At 45.8% G+C, this 23,733-nt stretch overlaps 1 protein-coding gene across 4 annotated transcripts in view; it reads right to left on the bottom strand.

The window, feature by feature from the left end:
* The window catches only part of ITIH5 (inter-alpha-trypsin inhibitor heavy chain 5), a 55,390-nt gene that overhangs the window by 9,737 nt on the left and 21,920 nt on the right, over positions 1 to 23,733 (bottom strand). For all 4 annotated transcript variants that reach the window (XR_014538745.1, XR_014538746.1, XM_083572628.1 and 1 more), the window contains exons 6-11: positions 22,161 to 22,330; positions 20,882 to 20,998; positions 9,689 to 9,860; positions 7,102 to 7,411; positions 3,604 to 4,160; positions 2,062 to 2,115 (exon numbers count right to left, since the gene is read on the bottom strand). Coding sequence is in view for 2 of the 4 variants with exons in the window: in XM_083572628.1 (XP_083428754.1) it covers positions 2,062 to 2,115; positions 3,604 to 4,160; positions 7,102 to 7,411; positions 9,689 to 9,860; positions 20,882 to 20,998; positions 22,161 to 22,330 (1,380 nt within the window). In the remaining 2 variants the exon portion in view is untranslated. The remainder of the gene's footprint in view (positions 1 to 2,061; positions 2,116 to 3,603; positions 4,161 to 7,101; positions 7,412 to 9,688; positions 9,861 to 20,881; positions 20,999 to 22,160; positions 22,331 to 23,733) is intronic.

The raw sequence follows: 23,733 nt of genomic DNA, 5'->3' as shown, positions 1-23,733 counted from the left end.
AGGTTTTCCTAAAAGGAAAAACAAACTAGACTATAGTTAAGACTCCAAAGTAAACCATCCACAACGGACTACTGTTGAATGTAGGGAAATGAATTTGAGATGCCTTCAAGACTACGATTGGGGCAGATGTTTTTGTGGGTTTTGTCTGATCCAGCTTGGAACAAGCCTCAAGCTCACTCTAGCTTCCAATCTTGGTTGTGTGCACAAACCATACTCTGCCATGTTTTGGATGAGACAAAGAAACAAACTATGGTTTGTCTTGAAGCAGGATAGGCAGGAGGAGGTCATTGGGCATTTAGCAGAAAAGGGGTGAAGAGTTGAGGCTCAATCCACACCCCTTAAAAAAAATTATTTATGCTTTTCAGATTGATACATTTCACTGATTTTACAATCATTTTGACATTTCTAAACTCGACTTCCTTCCTCCTTTTTCTACAGTTCCTTAAATTTATTTTTAATATCGTCTGCATATCCAAATTATCTTAATTTCCTCTTTTATTCATCTACTTTAAATATAAACTCACTATAAAACTGCAGTTATTACAATAATCTTGCCAATGTCCTTATCTGTTTACAATTTATCTGTAAATATTCAATAAACTATTTCCATTCTTTTATAAAAAGTTTGTTGTCTTGATTTCTTATTCTTCTGGTAAGTTTCACCATTTCTGCATATTCCATAAGCTTCTGTATCCATTCTTCCTTTGCTGGGACTTCTGCTTCTTTCTACTTATGGGCAAGTAACATTCTCGCCGCTGTAGTAGCATACATGAATAGATTTCTATACATTTTAGGTAGTTCTGTCCCTATAATTCCCAAAATAAAAGCTTCTAGTGTTTGTTTTCTACAAAGGTTATTTTAAAAATCCTTTCCATTTCATTATATATCATTTCCCAGTAAACCTTAACCTTACTACAAGACCTCCACATATGATAAAAAGAACCTTCTTTCCATTTCCAACACTTATTTGATTTAGATTTATACATATGAGGCTCACGCTGCTCTTGCGGATGTAACGTTGATCAACCCCACTGTGACATTTCTACACAAAGCTCAAAACATCCAACGAAAGGAAAGCACTTCAGTTATTGAATTGTTTTGCTGCAACATAAGTGAAATCCAAGTTGTGTTCACTTCTGGGTCAAAACTGGTGGCCCAATCCGCCATCAACATATGGGAGCAGCTCTTCCATGTCACACTTGAGACCAGCAGATGAGGGGTCACGGTTTAAGGTGCTCCCAACCCAGCTTGGAAGAAATGGAGGCAGCGAGAGATTTTACTTTCTTGGGCTCCATGATCACTGCAGATGGTGACAGCAGTCATGAAATTAAAAGACGCCTGCTTCGTGGGAGAAAAGCAATGACAAACCTAGACAGCATCTTAAAAAGCAGAGACATCACCTTGCCAGCAAAGGTCCATATAGTTAAAGCTATGGTTTTCCCAGTAGTGATGTATGGAAGTGAGAACAGGACCATAAAGAAGGCTGAATGCTGAAGAATTGATGCTTTTGAATTATGGTGTTGGAGGAGACTCTTGAGAGTCCCATGGACTGCAAGAAGATCAAACCTCTCCATTCTGAAGGAAATCAGCCCTGAGTGCTCACTGGAAGGACAGATCCTGAAGCTGAGGCTCCAAGACTTTGGCCACCTCATGAGAAGAGAAGACTCCCTGGAAAAGACCCTGATGTTGGGAAAGATGGAGGGCACAAGGAGAAGGGGACGACAGAGGACGAGATGGTTGGACAGTGTTCTGGAAGCTACCAATATGAGTTTGACCAAACTGCAGGAGGCAGTGGAAGACAGGAGTGCTCTGGTTCATGGGGTCACGAAGAGTCGGACACGACTAAAGGCCTAAACAATAACAACCCAACTTGTCTGAGGTCTCATGAATGGTGACGAGATCCAAGGCCTTCTTGGTAATATTCTCCTGCGCTCAAAAGAGTCCTGCTTGCTCAGTGTACCAATGCCTTTTGGAGGAAACTGTTAAGATACTTCCAGAAAGTTTGTGCTAAGTTAAGAGAATATGCTGAACAGAAACGACCTGCCTTGCTAGGGGACTTACCTGACGTTTTAGTGACTTCAACTTTTTGTTTCGCTGGCTTTGCAACAACAGGCCCTAGATAGCCAGGAGAAAACAGGGAGGAGAAAACAAACATGATAAGCAATAACATGGCTATTTCATACTGTAATTTAAGGTTCCCTTTTGTCCAAAGAATATCATAGAACTGTAGAGTTGACTCAAAGAGTTGACTCCAACCTACTGCAATGCAGGAATCACAACTATCTGAAGTTTCCCTCCTTTTCCCTTCTCTTCTTTAATTTCTGTGTTTTAATAAAATGCTTAATATTTGGTGCTTATTTCTGTATACTGTTTTTCCTTTGTCCTTTCAAGCTTTAATGGTAGTAAAAAGGGAATTGCAACAATATACCGTATTGGCCTGAATATAAGCTTCACTTTTTTTACCAAATTCTGACCGTGAAAAGTTCAAGTGCAACTTAAATTCGTGACCTTACAAAAATTGGCTTTTACGATATTGATGCTGAAACAGACATATGGTAAAACGGAACGAGTGTGAGTGCCTGCAGAATATTAAGGGAACGGCTTATATTCGGGTACAGTGAACCCTCCGTATATGAACTTAATTCATTCCTGGGGTCCGCACTTACCCCGAAAAGTCTGCATCCGGAGGCGCCGCTTTTGCGCATGTGCGATAGAGTGCTTCTGTGCACGTGTGAAGCATGCTCACTGCTTCTGCGCATGTGTGTGCGGCAATACCCAGAAGTATACACTTCTGGGTTTGCTGCATTTGTAACTCAAAATTGCATTACCCAAAGGTAACGTAACCCGAGGTACCACTGTATTATCTTTTTTCCTCCCCCCCCTTGAATTTTAAAGGTACGGCTCATATTTGGGTGCGGCTTATATTCAGGCCAATACGGTAGTTGTGGCTCAATTTAAATGAATCCGTTTATGTGGGATTTAAATGACATTGCCTGCTCCACAGTTCTCCATTTCATTTCCCCTGCCATCGAGTTTTCTACTCTCCCCACCCAATGATCGGTCAGATTTCCATGGCCACTCAGCCTTCCTGGGGCTGTTTTGAGGCCTCTGCCCCCACCATATATTTTCATAACTTCTACAAGCCTTGGGGTCCCCGAACCTGCTGAAACCTTCTCCTTGTACATGAATAGGCTACATAAAGCCCAAAACTTGAAGAACCAGTGTGAGAAGAGCCAGTGTGGTGTAGTGGTTAAGAACGGTACTCTCGTAATCTGGTGAATCGGGTTCGCTTCCCCGCTCCTCCACATGCAGCTGCTGGGTGACCTTGGGCCAGTCACTCTTCTCTGAAGTCTCTCAGCCCCACTCACCTCACAGAGTGTTTGTTGTGGGGGAGGAAGGGAAAGGAGAATGTTAGCCGCTTTGAGACTCGTTAAATGGAGTGAAAGGCGGGATATCAAATCCAAACTCTTCTTCTTCTTCTTTAAACCAAGACCACAACTAAACTGCATGGTGACAGACACATTGCATTCCCACATCGTTTGACATAATACCTGCACACCATTCTTGGGACTCAGAACAGAAGAAAATACGCATCATGCTTACCTGATGGTGCCCGGTGACCTTGAAGTCCCTGCACGATCTCCCCAACTCCTTCAGTTGATGGGCCGGTGTAAACCTCCTTTGGGAGGTCCGCCTGGCTCGCAAGCTCCTTCATCTTCAGCGTGGTGAAGGGGGTGACGAAATTGTATGCGAGGGCCAGCTTCTCGGCTCTCTCCCTCAAGGTCTCCTTCTCCTCACTGTCGTCGCTCTTCAGCCAAGAGGTCATCAGCTCCTTGATGGTGAGGTAGCTCCAAGTCCGTTCGACGTAGTTCTGATCATCTGTGGGGTCTTCGGCACCTCCGGAGACCAGTCCAATGTGGTTTTTGCCAGAGAGGTCTACGGCCACGTCCGTTTTCAAAAGGACATACTTGTCGCTGTTGCTGGCTGTCACCTCCACATGTAAGCGGTCGGCTGTCTTGTTGAAGAGCTTCCCGGCAATGACAATTTCAGACCCATTGAAGTAGTTGGGGAAGAGGTTCTGGGTCACTTGCTCCACGCTGTCTGTAGGGTAATCGATCCGGATGTCGGAAAGAAGAGGTGTCCCGATCTCATCATAGAATCTGCGTAGGTACAGTTTGTTATTGAGAAGGGCAACCAAGGGGCGACATTACTGATATATAAGCAGAGCATAGTGGAAGCAGACAGGCGTCCTTACAGCAGATAACAAATATAATAGCCCTGCATCAGATTTCCAACTTGTGCAGCGCTGTGGTCTAAACCATTGAGCCTCTCGGGCTTGCCGATCAGAAGGTCGGCGGTTCGAATCCCTGTGACGGAGTGAGCTCCCGTTGCTCTGTCCCAGCTCCTGCCAACCTAGCAGTTTGAAAGCACGCCAGTGAGGGGAGCACCCTGTTGCAACAGTTCAATAAAGATCAGGCTTACGAGCTGCTTTGCTTCTCAGTATTCTCTGGTTGGCCTCTGTTATTTTCTCCGACTGATGGATAATCTGCAAAGGACTCTATAAGGGCTCTTGTGTCCCCATAAGGGAATAAGGGCAGATTTTTGTTTATTACAGACCAGTGTTCTGACTCGCCAACTACCTATGTCCCTACGAGCAGCACCAAGTCCACAGCAAACTGCCTTGCGGAAGTTATTTGAAGTTTGACAGCTTGCTCTCCTTCCCAAGCTGAGAGAGAAAGATGGTGAAAACAGAGTTTTTATGGAGACAGTGCAACTTTTGCAGCTGCTGCTAAAGTTGCAAAACAATGAAGCAGGGACAGAGGAATGGAGAACTTCTGAAACAACAATGGGACACTAGCCCAGCAAGAACTGGCAAAAGACAGACATAATATTCTACGGGGACAGGAAGAAACATTACGGACAGAATAATTGCCACACACAGGAAGGAGTGAGTTTGAATGCTTCACCTCTGTAGGTGTACAAATCATTTAATGTGTCGATACAAATGGAAGTCGTTAAAACTGCAGTTGCGATATAAGGGATTGGTATCTTGACTGGAGCGTAATTGAAATTTATAAGAGTTTGGAACACAGAAATAAAGTACCGTATTTTTCACTCCATAAGACACACTTTTTTCTTCCTAAAAAGTAAGGGGAAATGTCTGTGCGTCTTATGGAGCGAATGCATGGTCCCTGGAGCTGAATTGCCATGGGGAGAAAAGCAGATCATGCTTTTTATTTTTTAAAGAGGGAAGTGGGTGTTGAAACAAAGCCGCTAATCCGCAAGCGATAGGGGAGGGAGATAAGGGATGCTAGAGATAAAGAAGGCTGCCTGGGAGAGGGGAGGTAAAGACAGGGAACTTGCAAGGAGACAGGAAGACTAAAGCAATGAGGAGAGAAATTAGAAGAAAAGGAGGAGCAAAAAACTGCTCCAGCTCAGGAAAAGACACTAAGGCAAACAAGAGGGAAGGGAGTGTTGAAAGGAAGCAGCTGATCGGTGGGATCGGGAGAGAGATAAGGGACGCTAGTGATAAAGGAGGCTGCCTGGGAGGGGGGAGGTAAAAGCCTATGGATCCTCAGGATTTTTACATTGGGTCACCCCAAATTCAGGTCACATAGCATGTCCAGGGCTACAGCCTGCACCAAAAAAATCACACACCCACTGTTGTGTGGGGCTGCAATGGTGCAAAAATGTGGTTACAAAGCACGGATCCACATGGATTCTCAGGATTTTTGCATTGGGCTACCCCAAACTCACCATCAAATCACATGTCTGTGGCCACAGCATGAACCACAAAAATCATACATCCACTGTTTCATTCAGAATATTTTTTTTTCTTGTTTTCCTCCTCTAAAAACTAGGTGCGTCTTATGGTCAGGTGTGTCTTATGGGGCGAAAAATGCGGTAAATCATCAAACCATTAATTCTAGCACCAGGGGGTGGAGAGCACCTAGATTGTATAATTTGGCATCTCAGTGATTGCTATTATTAATTTGGCGTTGTTATAATGAGGCATTGTTATTGTATTGTTGTAATTGAAAACTAATAAAAATTATTATTAAAAAATAAAATAAAAAATAGTGTAGATTAATGTATTTTTAACCTTCTCTTGGAAGCCGCCCAGAATGGCTGGGGAAACCCAGCCAGATGAGTGGGGCAGAAATAAATTATTATTATTATTATTATTATTATTATTATTATTATTATTAACCCCACAGGAAACCAAAATGTTTCTCCACAGACTTACTAACTGAAAACTGATAACCGGAAATATGTATTATTAGGGACTGTTTGGGGTGGAGGGAAGTAAATATATAAATCAGGGAGTCAAGCCAGAAGTAGCAAAAGGAGATATTACTAAAATAGAAGAGGACCATAAGATGGCTTGTATTCCTTATATAAGATGTGTATCTGAGAGTATTTTTCTTTTAGTATTTCTTTTCTTTATATTTCCTTCCTTCCTTCCTTCCTTCCCTCCTTCCTTTTTTCTATTTTGTTTGTATATGTAATATGGATATGTAAAGGTAAATGGACCCCTGACCATTAGGTCCAGTCGTGGATGACTCTGAGGTTGCGGTGCTCATCTCGCTTTATTGGCCGAGGCAGCCGGCGTATAGCTTCTGGGTCATGTGGCCAGCATGACTAAGCCGCTTCTGGCAAACCAGAGCAGCGCACGGAAATGCCGTTTACCTTCCCGCCGGAGTGGTACCTATTTATCTACTTGCACTTTGAGGTGCTTTTGAACTGCTAGGTTGGCAGGAGCAGGGGCTGAGCAACGGGAGCTCACCCTGTCGCGGGGATTCGAACCGCCGACCTTCTGATCAGCAAGTCCTAGGCTCTGTGGTTTAACCCACAGTGCCACCCAGGTCCCAATATGGATATGTATATGTACTTAATTTAAATAAAAACAAAAATAAAAAATAAGCTGACCAACGGTCCGACTCTGCAACTTCCTATGTCGTTATGAGCGGCAAGGAGTCCACAACAAACTTCCTCATGACAGTGCCCCAGGTACCACCAAAGTCCACAGCTGGATTTGCGCCCAGCAAGCAGAACATCCAAACAGCCACGGCGAAAACTGGTTGTGTTTTCTCCACTCACCCTTTCAGCTGCGCGGCAGCATCCTCGTCTTCCTGTATCCGCCGCGTCATCCCGCAATTCTCCAGCGCCAGCCTCTCCAATAGTTGGTAGTCCACGTCGTTGCCGATGCCGATGGTGAAGAGGCAGAACCTGTTGCGGATGGCCGCTTTGGTGTTGCTGACGATCTTGGCAGACTGCGTCTCTCCAACCGTCGGCCGCCCGTCCGTCAGGAAGATGATCAAGGAGACGCTCCGAGCTTCGATGTCGTTCTGGGTGATGTAGTCATTGAGGATCTGCGTGCTGATTTGCAGAGCTCCATTGATGTTTGTGCCTAGGAAGACACGGCAGAATTAACCTTTCGGGGCACAGAGAACAGGGCGTTAGTTGCTTAGCCCCTTCCTCCGCCACTGATACTGCCTGTGTTTTCTTGCTACTGTATGGAAAAACACATGAATCTGACCTTTGAAGCATTTGTAAGTAAACCATTTTTAACTTACCCAACGTGTGGTAAGTGGGTAGTTTTGAAAGCAACTTAAAAGGCAATATTTTAAAGGTCTAACACAGAGCTTTCCAAACTATGTGTCATGACTGCAGTGTGTCGGCTGCAGTGCATAGCTGTGTTTTGCGAACGCTCCACACACTCCTCCCAGGGCTGGAAAGGGATTAGTTTAACCTTTGGTCCACTAGTAAAACTGAACTAAAAGGGTAAAGGGACCCCTGACCATTAGGTCCAGTCGTGGCCGACTCTGGGGTTGCGGCGCTCATCTCGCTTTATTGGCCGAGGGAGCCGGCGTACAGCTTCCGGGTCATGTGGCCAGCATGACTAAGCCGCTTCTGGCGAACCAGAGCAGCGCACGGAAACACCATTTACTTTCCCGCTGGAGCAGTACCTATTTATCTACTTGCACTTTGATGTGCTTTCAAACTGCTAGGTGGGCAGGAGCAGGGACCGAGCAACGGGAGCTCACCCTGTCGCGGGGATTCGAACCGCCAACCTTCTGATCGGCAAGTCCTAGGCTCTGTGGTTGAACCCACAGCGCCACCCGCGTCCCTTAAAACTGAACTACTGTGTCGCAAAATGATGCATGTCTAAAAAGTGAGTCACCAAAATGAAAAGTTTGGAAAGCTCTGGTCTAACAGCCTATATTTCCATGCTTTACCTTGCTGCACGTTTTGTGATTCAAAATCTCTGCTGGAGCTCTCTCACCAAAGAGTGCTTGCCCCAAACCTGGATCTAAGCATCTGGTGAAATCTCCTTCTATCAATCTATTCCCCCCCCCCTTTAAACAAAATATTAACATAAAGTACATCAGCGCTGAGTTTGCTGTTCCACGGTTGGACTAAAGCTACCTAAAGTTCTTTGGAAATGTCCCACTGGGCAAGAAAGCTAATTCTTTCAGTATGCTTGTGTCAACAACCAAGTTGATTCCACCCTACCCCTTGGCTTCACAGCTCTGCATGGTACATGCCAAAAATTATTCCCTCCTGTGATGAGCCAGTACCTAGAGGCTCGTAACAATGTCTCTTTTTTGGAGGACCGAGAGTCTTTCCTAGCGTTCCAGGAGAAGGCAAACTTCGTTTTCACTTGTCTCTGTATGACATGTGGATTTTCACAAAAGGGAATTAAGGCAAATTCATGGAGGACTGTCCATAGCCACTAGTCATGGTGGTCTTGTGTTCACAGAACCTGTATTTGGAGGTGGAGAGGAGACGGCTAACGCATTTGGGTTGCTTTCTCCTCTTGTATATCTTCAGAGGCAACCCCTCCTTTGTTTCCAAGTCCCAGTACCTTGTCTCTGTGCCTTTAAGATCCGCTCGAAAGGCAGACATCCAACAGGTATAGCTTTTCTCAGCCTAGAGATGTGGCTCTGGAAGAAAGCTGCACCTGCTGAACTTTTGGATCATAAAGTAAAGGTAAAGGGACCCCTGACCATTAGGTCCAGTCGCGGACGACTCTGGGGTTGCGGCGCTCATCTCGCTTTATTGGCCAAGGGAGCCGGCGTACAGCTTCCGGGTCATGTGGCCAGCATGACTAAGCCGCTTCTGGCGAACCAGAGCAGCGCACGGAAATGCCATTTACCTTCCCACCGGAGCGGTACCTATTTATCTACTTGCACTTTGATGTGCTTTCAAACTGCTAGGTTGGCAGGAGCAGGGACCGAGCAACGGGAGCTCACCCCGTCACGGGGATTCGAACCGCTGATCGGCAAGTCCTAGGCTCTGTGGTTTAACCCACAGCACCACCTGCGTCCCTTTTGGATCATGTTGTTTAGTCGTTTAGTCATGTCCGACTCTTCGTGACCCCATGGACCAGAGCACCCCAGGCACTCCTGTCTTCCACTGCCTCCCGCAGTTTGGTCAAACTCATGTTGGTAGCTTCGAGAACACTGTCCAACCATTTGGATCATAAGTGTAGTCAAAAGTGTAGAGCGCCTCTGTCGCAGAAAGGATTATTATATAATAATAATAATAATAATAATAATAATAATAATAATAAGGAATTTATTACGCTGGTGCAGCCTTCATTTGTGTGTTGTGTCATAAATGAAGTCACAGGTTCACTGAAAAAGCACAAGCCACGCCCCCACCCCCTTGACACCAGTTGTACCTCCAGTAGGTGACATGTTATGGATGTAGACCTTGGCATCTCTTATGTTGTTGAGAGTCACGGGCACCAGCTGGTCTTGTTGCCAGACCTTGATTCGATTGGAGAAGCCAATAATATTGAAGTGATCCTCAGGCCTTAAATCCTGGAGAATAGTGAAGAGGGCATCTTTGGTCTGAAACGAGAGACGCAACCTGGATGTATATTTACACTAGATACAGCAACGCATACATGCACTTTGCAACAGTTTACAACTGGTGTTTTATTATTATTATTTCAATTGATTGATTCTACTTTGTGAGCCGCCCTGAGATCTACAGACGAAGGGCAGTGTCTGCAAATTTAATTAATAATAAGAACACTTACCAAAGTACCAAGAGATTGCATGTATGTGTGAATGTGCTGTCACGGACAAAACACATTACTGTAAGTTGTGCTTCCTTTTTTGTGGTTATTTGGCTATAACTTTTGATAGAATACAGGGAATTGAACAAGCTTGGTTGCATTACATTATTCATTAAATTGTCATTCCGTTGATATATAATTTTATGGCGTTACTAAAAATAAAAGTGGTGTTATGAGCCATCAAACCCCGGAAACACACTTTTCCCAAAAGGTTTCTGCAAATTTGGCCACTAGTGTACTTTGATGAGCCTTTCCTGATTCACAGTATGATTACTGCTTTGCAAAAAAAATCCCTACTTTAACTGTGCACTCTCGCATATTTTAATTAACCTATGTCATGACTCCTCTTATTTGCCTTTTCTCGGAACCCAAACATCCCCAACGCTGCAATTAGATTCCCAAGATTCCAGATTTGTCTGGATTTCCCCGCCCCCAATACAAAGATACTTTTAATACTTCTGTAGTCCCATAACCTCTTTTCTTCCCATACAACCCCTAAATCTTCTCCAAGGGTAGTGGGAACCCCCAGAACAGATCTGTGGCAGAAGGAGGGGGGCAGGAAAGTCCAACTGAGCAGCTAAATGTCCTTGCACTAGCGGGGCAGTTAATTTAGAAGGGCTGTAGCTCAGTGACAGAGCAGCGGCTTTGCATGCAGAGGGTTCTGGGTTCAAATCCCACCAGAGGAAACCCTGGAGACAAAACTGAGCTAAATGGACCAATTGTCTGGCCCAGTATGAGGTACCGTATTTTTCGCTCTATAAGACGCACCAGACCACAAGATGCACCTAGTCTTAGAAGGAGGAAAACAAGAAAAAAAAATTCTGAATCTCAGAAGCCAGAACAGCAAGAGGGATCGCTGCGCAGTGAAAGCAGCAATCCCTCTTGCTGTTCTGGCTTCTGGGATAGCTGCGCAGCCTGCATTCGCTCCATAAGACGCACACACGTTTCCCCTTACTTTTTAGGAGGGAAAAAGTGAGTCTTATAGAGCAAAAAATATGGTAATTTGTTTTGTTCCTGGATACCATTTATGTATTTATTTATTTATTTATTTATTTACAATATTCACATGCATATAGTAAAAGCTCTGAGTGGTTTACAGGAAATATTAAAAGTAACAGTAAAAAAAACAGTTTAAAACATTTTTTTAAAAAAATGATGGTTGCAGGTTTGATACGCAATATGGGACAGCTACATATTCCTTCACTGCAGGGGGCTGGACTAGATGATTCTCAGGATCCCTTATAACTCTTTAATTCTATGATTAAAATCAACAGTAAAAGGAATTAAAAGGGCATCAACATCTATGTGTCTGGAGAGACATGCCTAAAAAAAAATTTTTTTAAGCAAGCACTGAAAAGAGTACAGCAGAAAAGACTGTCTGGTGTCAGTAGGCAGGGAGTTCCAAAGTCTGGATGCCACCACTCTAAAATATCAATTTCGTACAACTGTGTAATGAGTATTTTATGTGGCACACTTCTAAGTGTCCCTACTGATCTATGTCACTGGGGTCTTCTCAACCTGATTGGCTCGGCAGTCACATTGACTGTCTCTGGAATCTTCGACATGTTCTTTGTTTAATATAATGTTTTCTTCTCTTGCTAATGATGCTGTTATAAATGTGTATTTTACTACTCTCAGCAGCCAGAAACATCATAACCAGACACTGGAGAGACCTGTCAGGAATAAGCATGGACCAATGGTACCAAATAATATGGGAAACAGCCCTACTAGAAAAATTAACCAATAAACTGAAACTGACACAGGGACAAATAGAAGAAGATGCCTTCACCCTGGTATGGCTCCCCTTTATCACATACACAGCCCAACAAGACAATGACAAAAATCCACCAACGGCATACAAATCAATATGGCTAACCTGATCCAAAACACCCACCCACCCCACTCACACATGAAAACAAAGACGACCACAGCCGACCACAAATGAACAGCCACACCCTCGGCCAACCCCAACCTCTCTCACCACCAAAGGAACACAAGGGAATAGCAGAGAACCTGCACAAGCAACGCTGACACCAAACCCAACATATATTAAGTATAATAGAAACATCACCACCCGACCCCACCCCCACTCATCTTTCCCCCTATTCTTCCTAATGTCTCAACAAATGAAATCGATTTGTAAAAAAAAAATGTTACATGGGGGGAAAAATATGAGAGAGAGAGAGAGAGAGACATTGCACATACATTTGTAAATCAAGAAAATCTTTAATAAAAATACATTTTTTATAAATAAATAAATATATGTGTATTTTATATTTGACCTCCTTTAGCAATGCCTTGTTTTGAAATGTTTAAGGTGATATTTTCAGTTCCCTGTTAATCATGTTGGTTTGAATGTATATTGGATTTTCTTCTGTAATGCTTTGTTTTGATCTTTTAACGTAGGTTGTAAACTGCTTTGAGATTTTTTCCCCTTTAAAAATATAAAGCGGTATAGAAATAAAATGAATTATAATAATAATATTTTCAAGGCGCCTGCGATGAAAGAACCCAAAGTCAAAAACGTCCACCCAGATGAACGTTTTCTACATTTGGGGTTATATAATTTGACAGACTCAAGTGCTAAATGATTGCTGCCTGCAATCCGATATTTAACACAACAGCTTCCCCGAAGAGCCCCGTGCCAAGTCCATTCCCTTTCCGTCTTCAAATATTGAAGGCTTCTTGGTCCCAGATGCAAGGATAAATTTGGAGAGCATCCGAAACATCTTAGTCGTCTCTGTTCAGCTTCCCTTGTGATCTCGGATGGAAGCTGATGATGTCATGGCAAAACACATTACCCACCGCAATGGAATCTGGAGTCATCTCTCCAGCTGGTGGCCTTGGGGTCGGATCCAAGGGCTATCAAGGACAATGGAGGGGGTTTTGTGTGTTTTTTTAAAGAAACTTTTCTAGCACTGATGTGATTCAGTAGGGAGCATTTTGGACACAGGCCCGAGACACTAGTTTTGATTGAAATCCTTGCTCATGTACATGCCGTGTGGCTTTGTGAGGCACCCATTCTATCTCCAGCCTCAGTGCTCCATCTCTAAAATGGAGACATAAGACCATAAGAAAGGGTGTGGTCAAAAAGTCATCTAGTCAAGCATTCTGTTGAAATAAAAAATTTAAGGTCATATGTATCACTGCAGATGGTGACAGCAGCCACAAATTAAAAGACACCTGCTTCTTGGGAGAAAAGCAATGACAAACCTAGACAGCATCTTAAAAAGCAGAGACATCACCTTGCTGACAAAGGTCCGTATAGTTAAAGCTAGGGTTTTCCCAGTAGTGATGTATGCAAGCAAGAACTGGACCATAAAGAAGGCTGATCGCTGAAGAATTGATGCTTTTGAATTATGGTGCTGGAGGAGACTTTTGAGAGTCCCATGGACTGCAAGAAGATCAAACCTCTCCATTCTGAAGGAAATCAGCCCTGAGTGCTCACTGGAAGGACAGATCCTGAAGCTGAGACTCCAAGACTTTGGCCACCTCATGAGAGGAGAAGACTCCCTGGACAAGACCCTAATGTTGGGAAAGATGGAGGGCACAAGGAGAAGGGGACGACAGAGGACGAGATGGTTGGACAGTGTTCTCGAAGCTACCAGCATGAGTCTGACCAAACTGCGGGAGGCAGTGGAAGACAGGAGTGCCTGGCGTGCTCTGGTCCAGGGGGTCACGAAGAGTCGGACATGACTAAACGACTAAACAACAACAAATATATATATAAATGTTCATAAATGTGCCGGCCACGTGCATACATGGATATGTGGACCACATGTCTAGAGTAGCACAGGAAGACCGCCCTGAAACCATTTTGACTCCCAAACTGACCAAATGTTTTCTCTGCAAGGGGGGAGGGGGGGAGGGAACCTTCCCATTGTCTCAGGAATTGAGAAATCAACATTTCAAAGGAATGGCCAGACTACCAGGAAAGGCAATCAGATAAGATATTATCAGATAACCTGACAGACAGGAAAAACAACAACATTCAAATTGCTGTTGTAGACCCCCTTTTCTGTGAGGTAGGTATGGTTTTTGTGGGGGGTGGTCTTGGGTTACACCCCTTCTGTGATGTATGTATGATGTTTCTGGGGGTGGTCTTGAGCTCCAGGGAAGGCAATTGAAAATCTCTATATAAGGGCAGGCACACCTTGGTTCTGGGTCCTCCTCCTTTCCTGTTTGTGAGGGGAGCACCTTGTTGCAACAGTTCAATAATCATTTAATCATACATCCTTTAACCCTGATTGAAATTCCTCAGCACATGTAGTATTCCAGAGGTCATTGTACTCCAGATCCTGTTACCTCTGACCATTTGCTGTCTGGGGCTGATGGGCGTTGGAGTTCGACACCCACTGGATTGCCCTAGGTTCTCCATCTCTGGTCCAAGTCGTGGAGACCAAAGGCAGTTGGGAGAATGCTAACTGAGCACTTTCCACCTGTCCAAACTAGCGACAGGCTCATTCCCAGAAGCTGAGGTGACGGCATGAGGCCAGACGGAGGTCCCTCTGAAATAGGAGCCGTTGTTGGTGATATTTGTCTCACACAATCCCTCCGTTGTTACGCAGCGTGGGCCGGGGATTGGGGGCGGGGAGGTGGCCCCGGCTGGGAAATGGAAGTCAAGTCAGTTCATAGGGACACAAGAGTTCAGCTGTTCAGAACGCACTCGCTTTGCCTCACGCAGCAAACTTCCTATGAAGTAATGGCCTGGCAACAATAACCCCATTCTGGTGCCTCGTCCATCTTCTTTCATCCACTCGGAGGGGAAGGGCCACTTTCCTTTGTGTGTTAGGTGACTATTATCTTTTCATTCTGTAGGCAGAGCCAGACCAAAGAAACTTAGGAACACAGGGAGCTGCCTTATATACTGACTCAGCACTGTATACACTGACTGGCTGAGGCGGTTGTGTTTTTTTCAGTCCGACCTGGAGAATGCTGTGCCTCTCTCAAGTCTCAAGGCTAGATAGCCATCCGTCATGGATGCTTGAGTTGAGATTCCTGCTGCGGCCTAGACGACACTTGGGGTAGGGTTACCAGATGTCCCCGGTTCCCAGGGACAGTCCCTGGATTTGCAAAGCTGTCCCCGGACAAATTCCGTCCCCGCAATGTCCCCAGATTTGCAAATCTGTCCCAGGGAAACATGGCAGTGGCAGTCTCAGCAGCCCGGAGCCAGCCTGGTAGCGCAGTTGGCTCTGGCTGGCTTCAGAAGCTGCTCGCTGCTTGCTGCCGTGGCGCCTGCCATCATATGGGGACTTCCGGCGAGGAAAAATGGCAGGTGCCATGGCAGCGAGCAACTCCTGAAGCCAGCCAGAGCCAACTGCACCACCAGGCTGGCTCTGGGCTGATGACTGCTGCTGATGCCACCACTGCCGAAGGGGAACCGGGGACATCCAGTGGTACAGATCTCCTGCCCCCTTCCCCCTTTGTTTTGACTGATCGGGGGAGGCTTGGGAGTTGTGGACAGGCGGCCATTGCCCAGTTTTTTAAAAACTCTGGGCATTTATGTTTCACAGGGTGGGAAAGAAGGGCTTTGCACCTTGCCTGGCAGATAAACCGTGCACCTTACACCCCTCCTGGGCAACGGCCACCCGCCCACAACTCCTGAGTCTCCCCCAATCTGTCAAAACAAAGGGGGGAGTGGGAAGGCTATCGGGGAAGGCTCGGGAGACACAGGGCTTTGCACCTTTATACAATATGCATGTTTGCTTGGGCCCAGGGTTTTTTTGCCTCACCATCCCCACTACTGACTCCCTGTTGCTATTCAGCTTCAAAAAAAAAAAAAAAAAAAGTGTCCCCAGATTCACTGAAAAAAATCTGGTAACCAGAGCTTGGGGTCCCTTCCAGCTCTACAGTTCTCTGAGTCCATGTTTCTCAGCTGTCTATTGTTTTAACTGGCGATGCCATGGACTGAGCCCAAGATCTCCCGCAAGGAGAGCATCTGCTCTAGCCCTGAACTTTGTTCCGGAGGCTTTCCAGGGTTTCTGGCAGGGAATATCTCCCATCTCCCCTCTGGAGATGCCAAGGACCAAACCTGAGACCTTTCACATGCAAAGCAGACGCTCTACTATCGAGAGATGGCTATCCTCTCCATAGCTCCTCATTCATCACAAGACTCGCAGCTTCATCTGTTAGAAACAGACACAGCCGTCGCATCCTTCTGATCTGCCCTTGGGAATACAGTGGCGCCTTGGTTGTCAAACGTAATCCATTCCAGAAGGCTGTCCGATTTCTGAAACATTTGACAACCGAGGCGCAAAGGGCGATCGGCAAAGCCAATGGGAAAAAATGGAAAAAGCACGCAGCGTTTGACTTCCGAGGCGTGTTCAAAAACGGAAGCAATTACTTCTGGATTTTTGGCTTTTGGGTTCTGAATCGTTCAGCTTCCAAGACGCGCAAAAACCGAGGTACCACTGTATAAGAAGAGCCTGCTAATTTGTCTGTTTCTTGGGTCTGAGCAGTTTTTCTTTTGTTCATCCACTTTCCGTAGGAAAACCCACAATTTACTGCTCAAGAGAAAACATCCATACGGTGCTACCTCCAGTTGCGAACGGGATCCGTTCCAGAGGTCCGGCCGCATCCTGAGCAATTCACAACTGGAGGACCGCTTCTGCGCATGCGTGCAGCGTGGTTTAGCGCTCCTGTGCACATGTGCGGCATGTAGAGCTCTTCTGCGCATATGTGCACAGCGAAACCCGGAAAAATACTTCCGGGTTTGCCACGTTTGCATCCTGAAGTTTACGTATCCAGAGGGATACGTAAGCGGAGGTACAACTGTACACAGAAAACTCAGTTGATGTTTGTTCCAATTCAGCAATAAACCCAGGGAAAGCAGCGGGGAAAAAGGAAAACCTTTCAGACCTGTGTTTAGAAATCGTGGGACAAACAGAAGTGGGCATGAACTCCTTGTCCATGGCCCTCACCATGCCTCGTGGCACATGTCATAAGAATTTTAAGGTCTTAGATATATAATAAATGTTCATAGATGTACCAAGCAAACACGTACATAAATATATAAACCACATGTCTGGAGCAGCACAGGAATACAGTCCTTAAACCATTTTGACTCCCAAACTGACCAAATGTTTCTCTGCAAGGAGGGAGAGGGTGAGGGAACCTTCGCGTTATCTCAGGAATTAAGTGATTACCATCTCAAAGGAATGGCCAGACTACCAGGAAAGGCAATCAGATAAGGCATCGTCAGATAACCTGGCAGACAGGAGATAAACAAAAGCACTCAGATTTCTGTTGTAGACCGCCTTTTCTCTGATGTAGGTATGATGTATCTGGGGGGGGTTTTGATCTACAGGGTGGCAATTTCAAAGGTCTTTATAAGGCCTTGTGCGCCATTTTTCTGGGTTCCTCCTCCTTTCCTGCATGTGAAGGGAGCACCCTGTTGCAACAAATCAATGAAGATCAGGCTTACTAGCTGCTTTGCTTCTCAATATTCTCTGGTTGGCCTCTGTTATTTTCTCCTACTGATGGAGAACCTACAAAGGACTCTATAAAGGCTCTTGTATACCCCATAAGGGCAGGTTTTGTATCCCATAAATTTATTTCACCTAGGAAAAGAGGGATACAGTAGTTCATTTCATTTTATCCTGCTAAACCAACTGCATGGGGTAACCTCAAATTCTAAGACTGTCACCCTTTTCCAAAGCCAAATCTCCAGTGTCTTTAACAGCAAAATAAATCAACAAATGCTCTCCCCCATTTCCTGGAAGATTTAAACGTGCAGGAAGCGTCTCCGATTGAATGTCTACCTGGCACACATCCCTGAAAGGCGCAGAAATCCTGCCAAGAAGCCATGCGGATAACCTTTAGCCCCAAACACCTTCCGCAGTCCAGGCGGTTTTCTAATCATCTCGCCAGGCAGGCTATCTGTATTTTAAATTTAACCTCCAGCCCATTTCCAAAACTTGAAATCTGCCTTTCTCAGCACATCTCACATTCCTCTTCCCGTCCTCGCACACCCCTCGTTCAAGCTATCGCTTTCCCCTCCAGCAAAGTGTGCAGAGCTGAAGCGAGCAAAGCTTCCCCACGGCCTCTGATAATAAGGGCTTTGTTCCAACTTCCTAGATTGCACTCCCAGGAAAGAAACAGGACCTGCGTCTAGCTGGTAGAGATAAGCCCATTTCTGTATTCTTGCCTCCTGCCCTTAAAATCGCTTCCTAGCAAACATGGCACCTAGACATGATGCTTATTGTGTGGTTGCAATGATCAAATATAGTTTGAAAATAACAGTAGGGTGGGGAATCAGGGTTTTATTCCTTATTCCTGCTGTAAAGGTAAAGGTAAAGGGACCCCTGACCATTAGGTCCAGTCGTGGCCGACTCTGGGGTTGCGGCGCTCATCTCGCTTTACTGGCCGAGGGAGCCGGCGTACAGCTTCCGGGTCATGTGGCCAGCATGACTAAGCTGCTTCTGGCGAACCAGAGCAGCACACAGAAATGCCGCTTACCTTCCCACCGGAGCGGTACCTATTTATCTACTTGCACTGGCGTGCTTTCGAACTGCTAGGTTGGCAGGAGCAGGTACCGCAACAGGAGCTCACCCCGTCACAGGGATTCGAACCACCGACCTTCTCATCGGCAAGCCCTAGGCTCTGTGGTTTAACCCACAGTGCCACCCACATCCCTGCTGTAGTTCCAATTAAAATGGCTCCTTACCCCAAGAGTGTAGTTCATCCCAGAGAGGGAAGTGGTGGAGTCTGATCTTTTAGGGTGAGTGGTGCCATGCGCTACCAACAGCAGCCTGCCCTCAGCCACACACCCACCACTAGCCTGCTTTCATTCCTACAACCAGTGAGTGTGTGCTCTAGCGCCACCTAGTGTTGATCTCCCTGCCTTCCACCTAACCAGTCCTAATGAGCACAGCCCCCTGCTGGAAGGAAGCTTTCATTGCTGCCTTGGGTATGAAATTTTCATCAGGGGCAGAAGCGTTAGATCAGGCATAGGCAACCTTCGGCCCTCCAGATGTTTTGGACTACAATTCCCATCATCCCTGACCACTGGTCCTGTTAGCTAGGGATCATGGGAGTTGTAGGCCAAAACATCTGGAGGGCCGAAGGTTGCCTATGCCTGGGTTAGATCCCTCTCATCCTACATTGAGCAAAAGATTCCTTCATTAAAGGAGGTTGTATCAGTTCAGGGCCCCTTACAGCGCTACAATTTTATGATTCTAGGAGGATCACAATTCCTCCATCAAAGGACTAATAGGATGAGGTGTGGGTCATTGTTGTTGTTTTGCAATTTTCATTGGGACTACAGCATGGGAATAGGGGTTAACATTAAACCCCCCTTATGCAGCCTGAGGGTAGCAGGGTTTCCTCAGCACCCTTAAACTACAGCTCCCCGAATTTGGGGGGGAAAGCCATGGCTGTTAAAGTGACATAGCAGTGGTATCATAGCACTTTAAACACATGATACCAATGTGGCCTAAGCGCTGTTCATGTCTATTACTACTACTACTACTACTACTACTACTACTACTACTATTTTATACTCCACCTATCTGACTGGGTTGCCCCAGCCACGCTGGGTGACTTCCAACAAATATAAAAGCTCAATAAAACATCAAACATCAACAGCTCCCCTATACAAGGCTGCCTTCAGATGTCTTCTAAAAGTTGTATAGTTAACAGTCTTTGCAATATGTTCCTTATCTGGGGGCTCTTGGGGTGGCAAACCCTTTAAGTTCCTCCCTTCCGAAAACATTATACATACATGTTTTGCTGTCTTCATGCTTTAAGATTATGACAACGACTCAGTGCACCATTGAAGCACACACACACCTTAAAAAAATAAAAGCAGCAAGATCAAAACTCACTGCTGGCGTTTGAGCACAGCTCTTTGAGGGTTAACCTGAGACTGTACTATGCAAACCAACCCTCCTCCTAATCCGAGCCCCATCAGGAGGAAAGTAAAAGTGCTTGCAAAGGTTAATCCCTGACCTAAAACAGAACAGGCCTGTTCACACCAACTCCTGGCTGGAAAAAGACTTAATCCTTTGTTCCCAGCCATAGGTGGCTAAGCCTTTAGTTGTTCATTTCTGCCCTGTTCAGCAAACTGGGCTTAATTGAGGTGAGGCCGCGGCTTAACTTTGGGGAGTGAATTTAGGGGACCCAGAGAGGTGAAAGACCCCTTTGGTCCATGCAAATAACTCCAGAGCAACACAATCTGATGCAAGACACAATACCAACTGCCTTCGTTCTAGCAGGACTTCCTTCATCTCTAGATCATCAGAAAGGAATTTCCTTTACTCCCATCTCTTCACCAAACCATAAAGAAGGCTGATCGCCGAAGAATGGATGCTTTTGAATTCTGCTGCTGGAGGAGACTCTTGAGAGTCCCATGGACTGCAAGAAGATCAAACCTATCCATTCTGAAGGAAATCAGCCCTGAGTGCTCACTGGGAGGACAGATCCTGAAGCTGAGGCTCCAATATTCTGCCACCTCATGAGAAGAGAAGACTCCTTGGAAAAGACCCTGATGTTGGGAAAGATGGAGGGCACAAGGAGAAGGGGACGGCAGAGGACGAGAAGGTTGGGCAATGTTCTCGAAGCTACCAGCATGAGTTTGACCAAACTGCGGGAGGCAATGGAAGACAGGAGTGCCTGGCGTGCTCTGGTCCATGGGGTCACAAAGAGTCGGACACAACTAAACGACTAAACAACAACATTCACCAAACGCAGTGGGAATGCAGGTCCAACACTCCCCCCCCCCCAAGAGAAGGAGCTTTGATGCCATCAGGCAGAGGCTCAGGGTAACGAATTGCCAGAACCCCAGACTCTCACCTGCCTCAGCTTGGTTCCCATCATGGAGGCGCTGCTGTCGAGCACAAACACCACGTTCTTTGGCAATGGAGGGAGGTCCTTGGGGGCAAAATAGTGCACAAAGTATCCATTCAAAACCTGGTGGGATGAGAAAGAAAGAAATCAGGAGCTTAGCGCTGTGCCAACCACCTTGTAGAACTTCAGACCCAGGAAGTCCCACACAGCCAAGCCTAAAGGATGCTAGCAGCCCAGGTGTCTCTGCAGAACTCTGGAAAAAGGCAATGAAAACTGGTCCATTAAGAGCATAGGAAGAGCCTTTTGAATTTCTCTAATCTTCTTCTAAAGCCATCTAGGTTGGTGGCCCAAACTGCCTCCTGTGAAAGCAGGTTCATCAGTATGTGCTTTTTCATCTCTCCCAAATCTTCCAACAGAATGGGAAGAATAGGGCAAATCGGAATTGGTTGGCTGCGTCTGTTGTTGGCTCCGGCGCCACCTACTGTTCACCTCCCTCCTTCCTGTCCTACCAATTGCAATGAGCCTCAGTCTCCAGTTATCGGCCAAAGATCTGGGCGTTGCTTAGATCTCAGCAAACTGTCCGCGCCTTCAGATCCATGACTACAAGGTAACTGGCCAGGTCTGATCCAGGTTTGAATAGCAGCTTCTAGGAACTAGTTGCTGTTACAGGCAAGATCAAACTTTGGGGAAGGGAAGAGATTATCTCTATCCCCTTGACTGTGCCCATTGCATAACAAAAGGTTATGCTTAATTATAAGTTCACAAAGTTATTTCCCAGCGTGGTTAGAGGTGGTGTCCATCGCTGCCCTCTGACAGATTTCAGGTTTGTCCTCCAAGTTTAGTCCAGATAATATTGTATTTTGTGGGGAAACAAGGCCGATACGGGCATTGAAGTCGCCTCCCAAGACAAGCCGAGGGTTGGGTGACAGAGAGTCTATACTTTCGAGTAGGTGGTCAAGTTTTCCCCAGTATGATCTCAGTTACCCACAAGACTTTACTGGAGGTATGTACATGCAGATACAGTAAGTATCTAGGGGTGGTCAATGAGGGACACTGTTGAATTGATACATTAAGAGAAGTTGACACCAGCACTGCCAGCCCCCTGCTAGGCCTTCCATACTTTACAGTTTTAATCATGCATTGCTTCTGGAATTTCCCAGGAGGCTTAAATCTACCAACCCACCCATGCCAATTTGCACTGTGTTGGCTAGGTAGCCTTTTCCCTTCAGAAATCGATTTCACGAATTGCACAGCAAATAATGAAACGAACGGCAGGCCATGCTACCTGGACATCTCCAACACTCAGCTCCCTGTTGACGTCGTATCTGACAACAAAATCTCCCAGGACGCCATTCCGTGCGATCTTGGATTGCTGGACAACGTTGGGGCTGAAGGTCACCTTGGCTAAAGTTTTTGTCTGGCCAACCACCGTCGAGGGTGGCGGGGAGATGTCATCTGGTGGGGAAACACACCGTTAAGTACCTATGACAAGCTTCGTAAACAAGATCACAGCATGCTGTAACATTTTGTCGCAGTACCCACTTGTATTGCTGACTCTGGAAACCTGCAGCAAGCTTGTTCGTTATAACTCTGGCCCTTAATTGATCCCTGCATTGCTTTGGGATCCTTCCAACTCTATAATTTTATAATTACTACTGTCAAAAACGGTGGTGCAAAATTCAAAGAGCACTTGGTTGTTTTTTTCCAACCTTAAAACTGGTTCTGCACAAGTCTTTAATTTTTTTTAATGAAAATTTGAATGCAACAGTTTAGTGCAAACATCTCCTAATATACACATATCCGTATGCTGCCTTGCCTAATAGACACATTTTTGACAAGACAATTTTCTCTAATTTATTGCATTTTTGTATGACATTTCCAGCGATATATGCATATTGTGCACACCTTACCGTAGTATATACATTCTGGTACACCTTTAGGGTTGCCATAATTTGAAGAGCAAAAAATGGGACACATTTGCCTACTTCTGCTTTTAACTATTCATTGCTACGACAACTCTACCTGGAAAAAGAGGACATGTCCTGGAAAAAGAGGACATATGGCAACCAGCTGGAGAATTGCGAGGCAAGCATCAGATAAATAAAGGCAAAGGTAAAGGGACCCCTGACCATTAGGTCCAGTTGTGGCTGACTCTGGGGTTGCGGCACTCATCTCGCTTTACTGGCCGAGGGAGCCAGCATACAGCTTCCGGGTCATGTGGCCAGCATGACTAAGCCACTTCTGGAGAACCAGAGCAGCGCACGGAAACGCCGTTTACCTTCCCGCTGGAGCAGTACCTATTTATCTACCTGCACTTTGACATGCTTTCGAACTGCTAGGTTGGCAGGAGCTGGGACCCAGCAACGGGAGCTCACCCTGTCGCGGGGATTCGAACCACCGACCTTCTGAACGGCAAGCCCTAGGCTCTGTGGTTTAACCCACAGCGCCACCCACATCCTTACAGATAAGTAGCTCATTGCAAATTGGGTAAGTTCAACTTTAAATGTGAACTGAATCTAATTTCATAGAATTATAGAGTTGCAAGGGACTCCCAAGGGTCATCTAGTCCAACCCCCCTGGCAATGCAGGAATCTCATCTAAAGCATCCATGACAGATGGCCACCCAAACTCTGCTTAAAAACGTCCAAGGAAGGAGAGTCTACCACCTTCTGAGAGAGCCAGCCCTGCTGTTGAGGAGTTCTCACCATCAAAAAGTTCTTCGTCCATCTATAGCTGAGAATAAAATGACATTTCAGCAGGGATGGAGAGAGGAACTCTGGACTTTTGATGTCAGCTGGAATGAAGCCTGGGCATGAGATCATCCAAAAGGGCAAAACATATTGGCTTCAGTTTCCTAT

The sequence above is a fragment of the Podarcis filfolensis genome (assembly GCF_964270895.1).
Source record: "Podarcis filfolensis genome assembly, chromosome: 10".
In the NCBI taxonomy this organism is placed as follows: domain Eukaryota; kingdom Metazoa; phylum Chordata; class Lepidosauria; order Squamata; family Lacertidae; genus Podarcis; species Podarcis filfolensis.
This window is presented reverse-complemented; position numbering and strand designations above follow the sequence as displayed.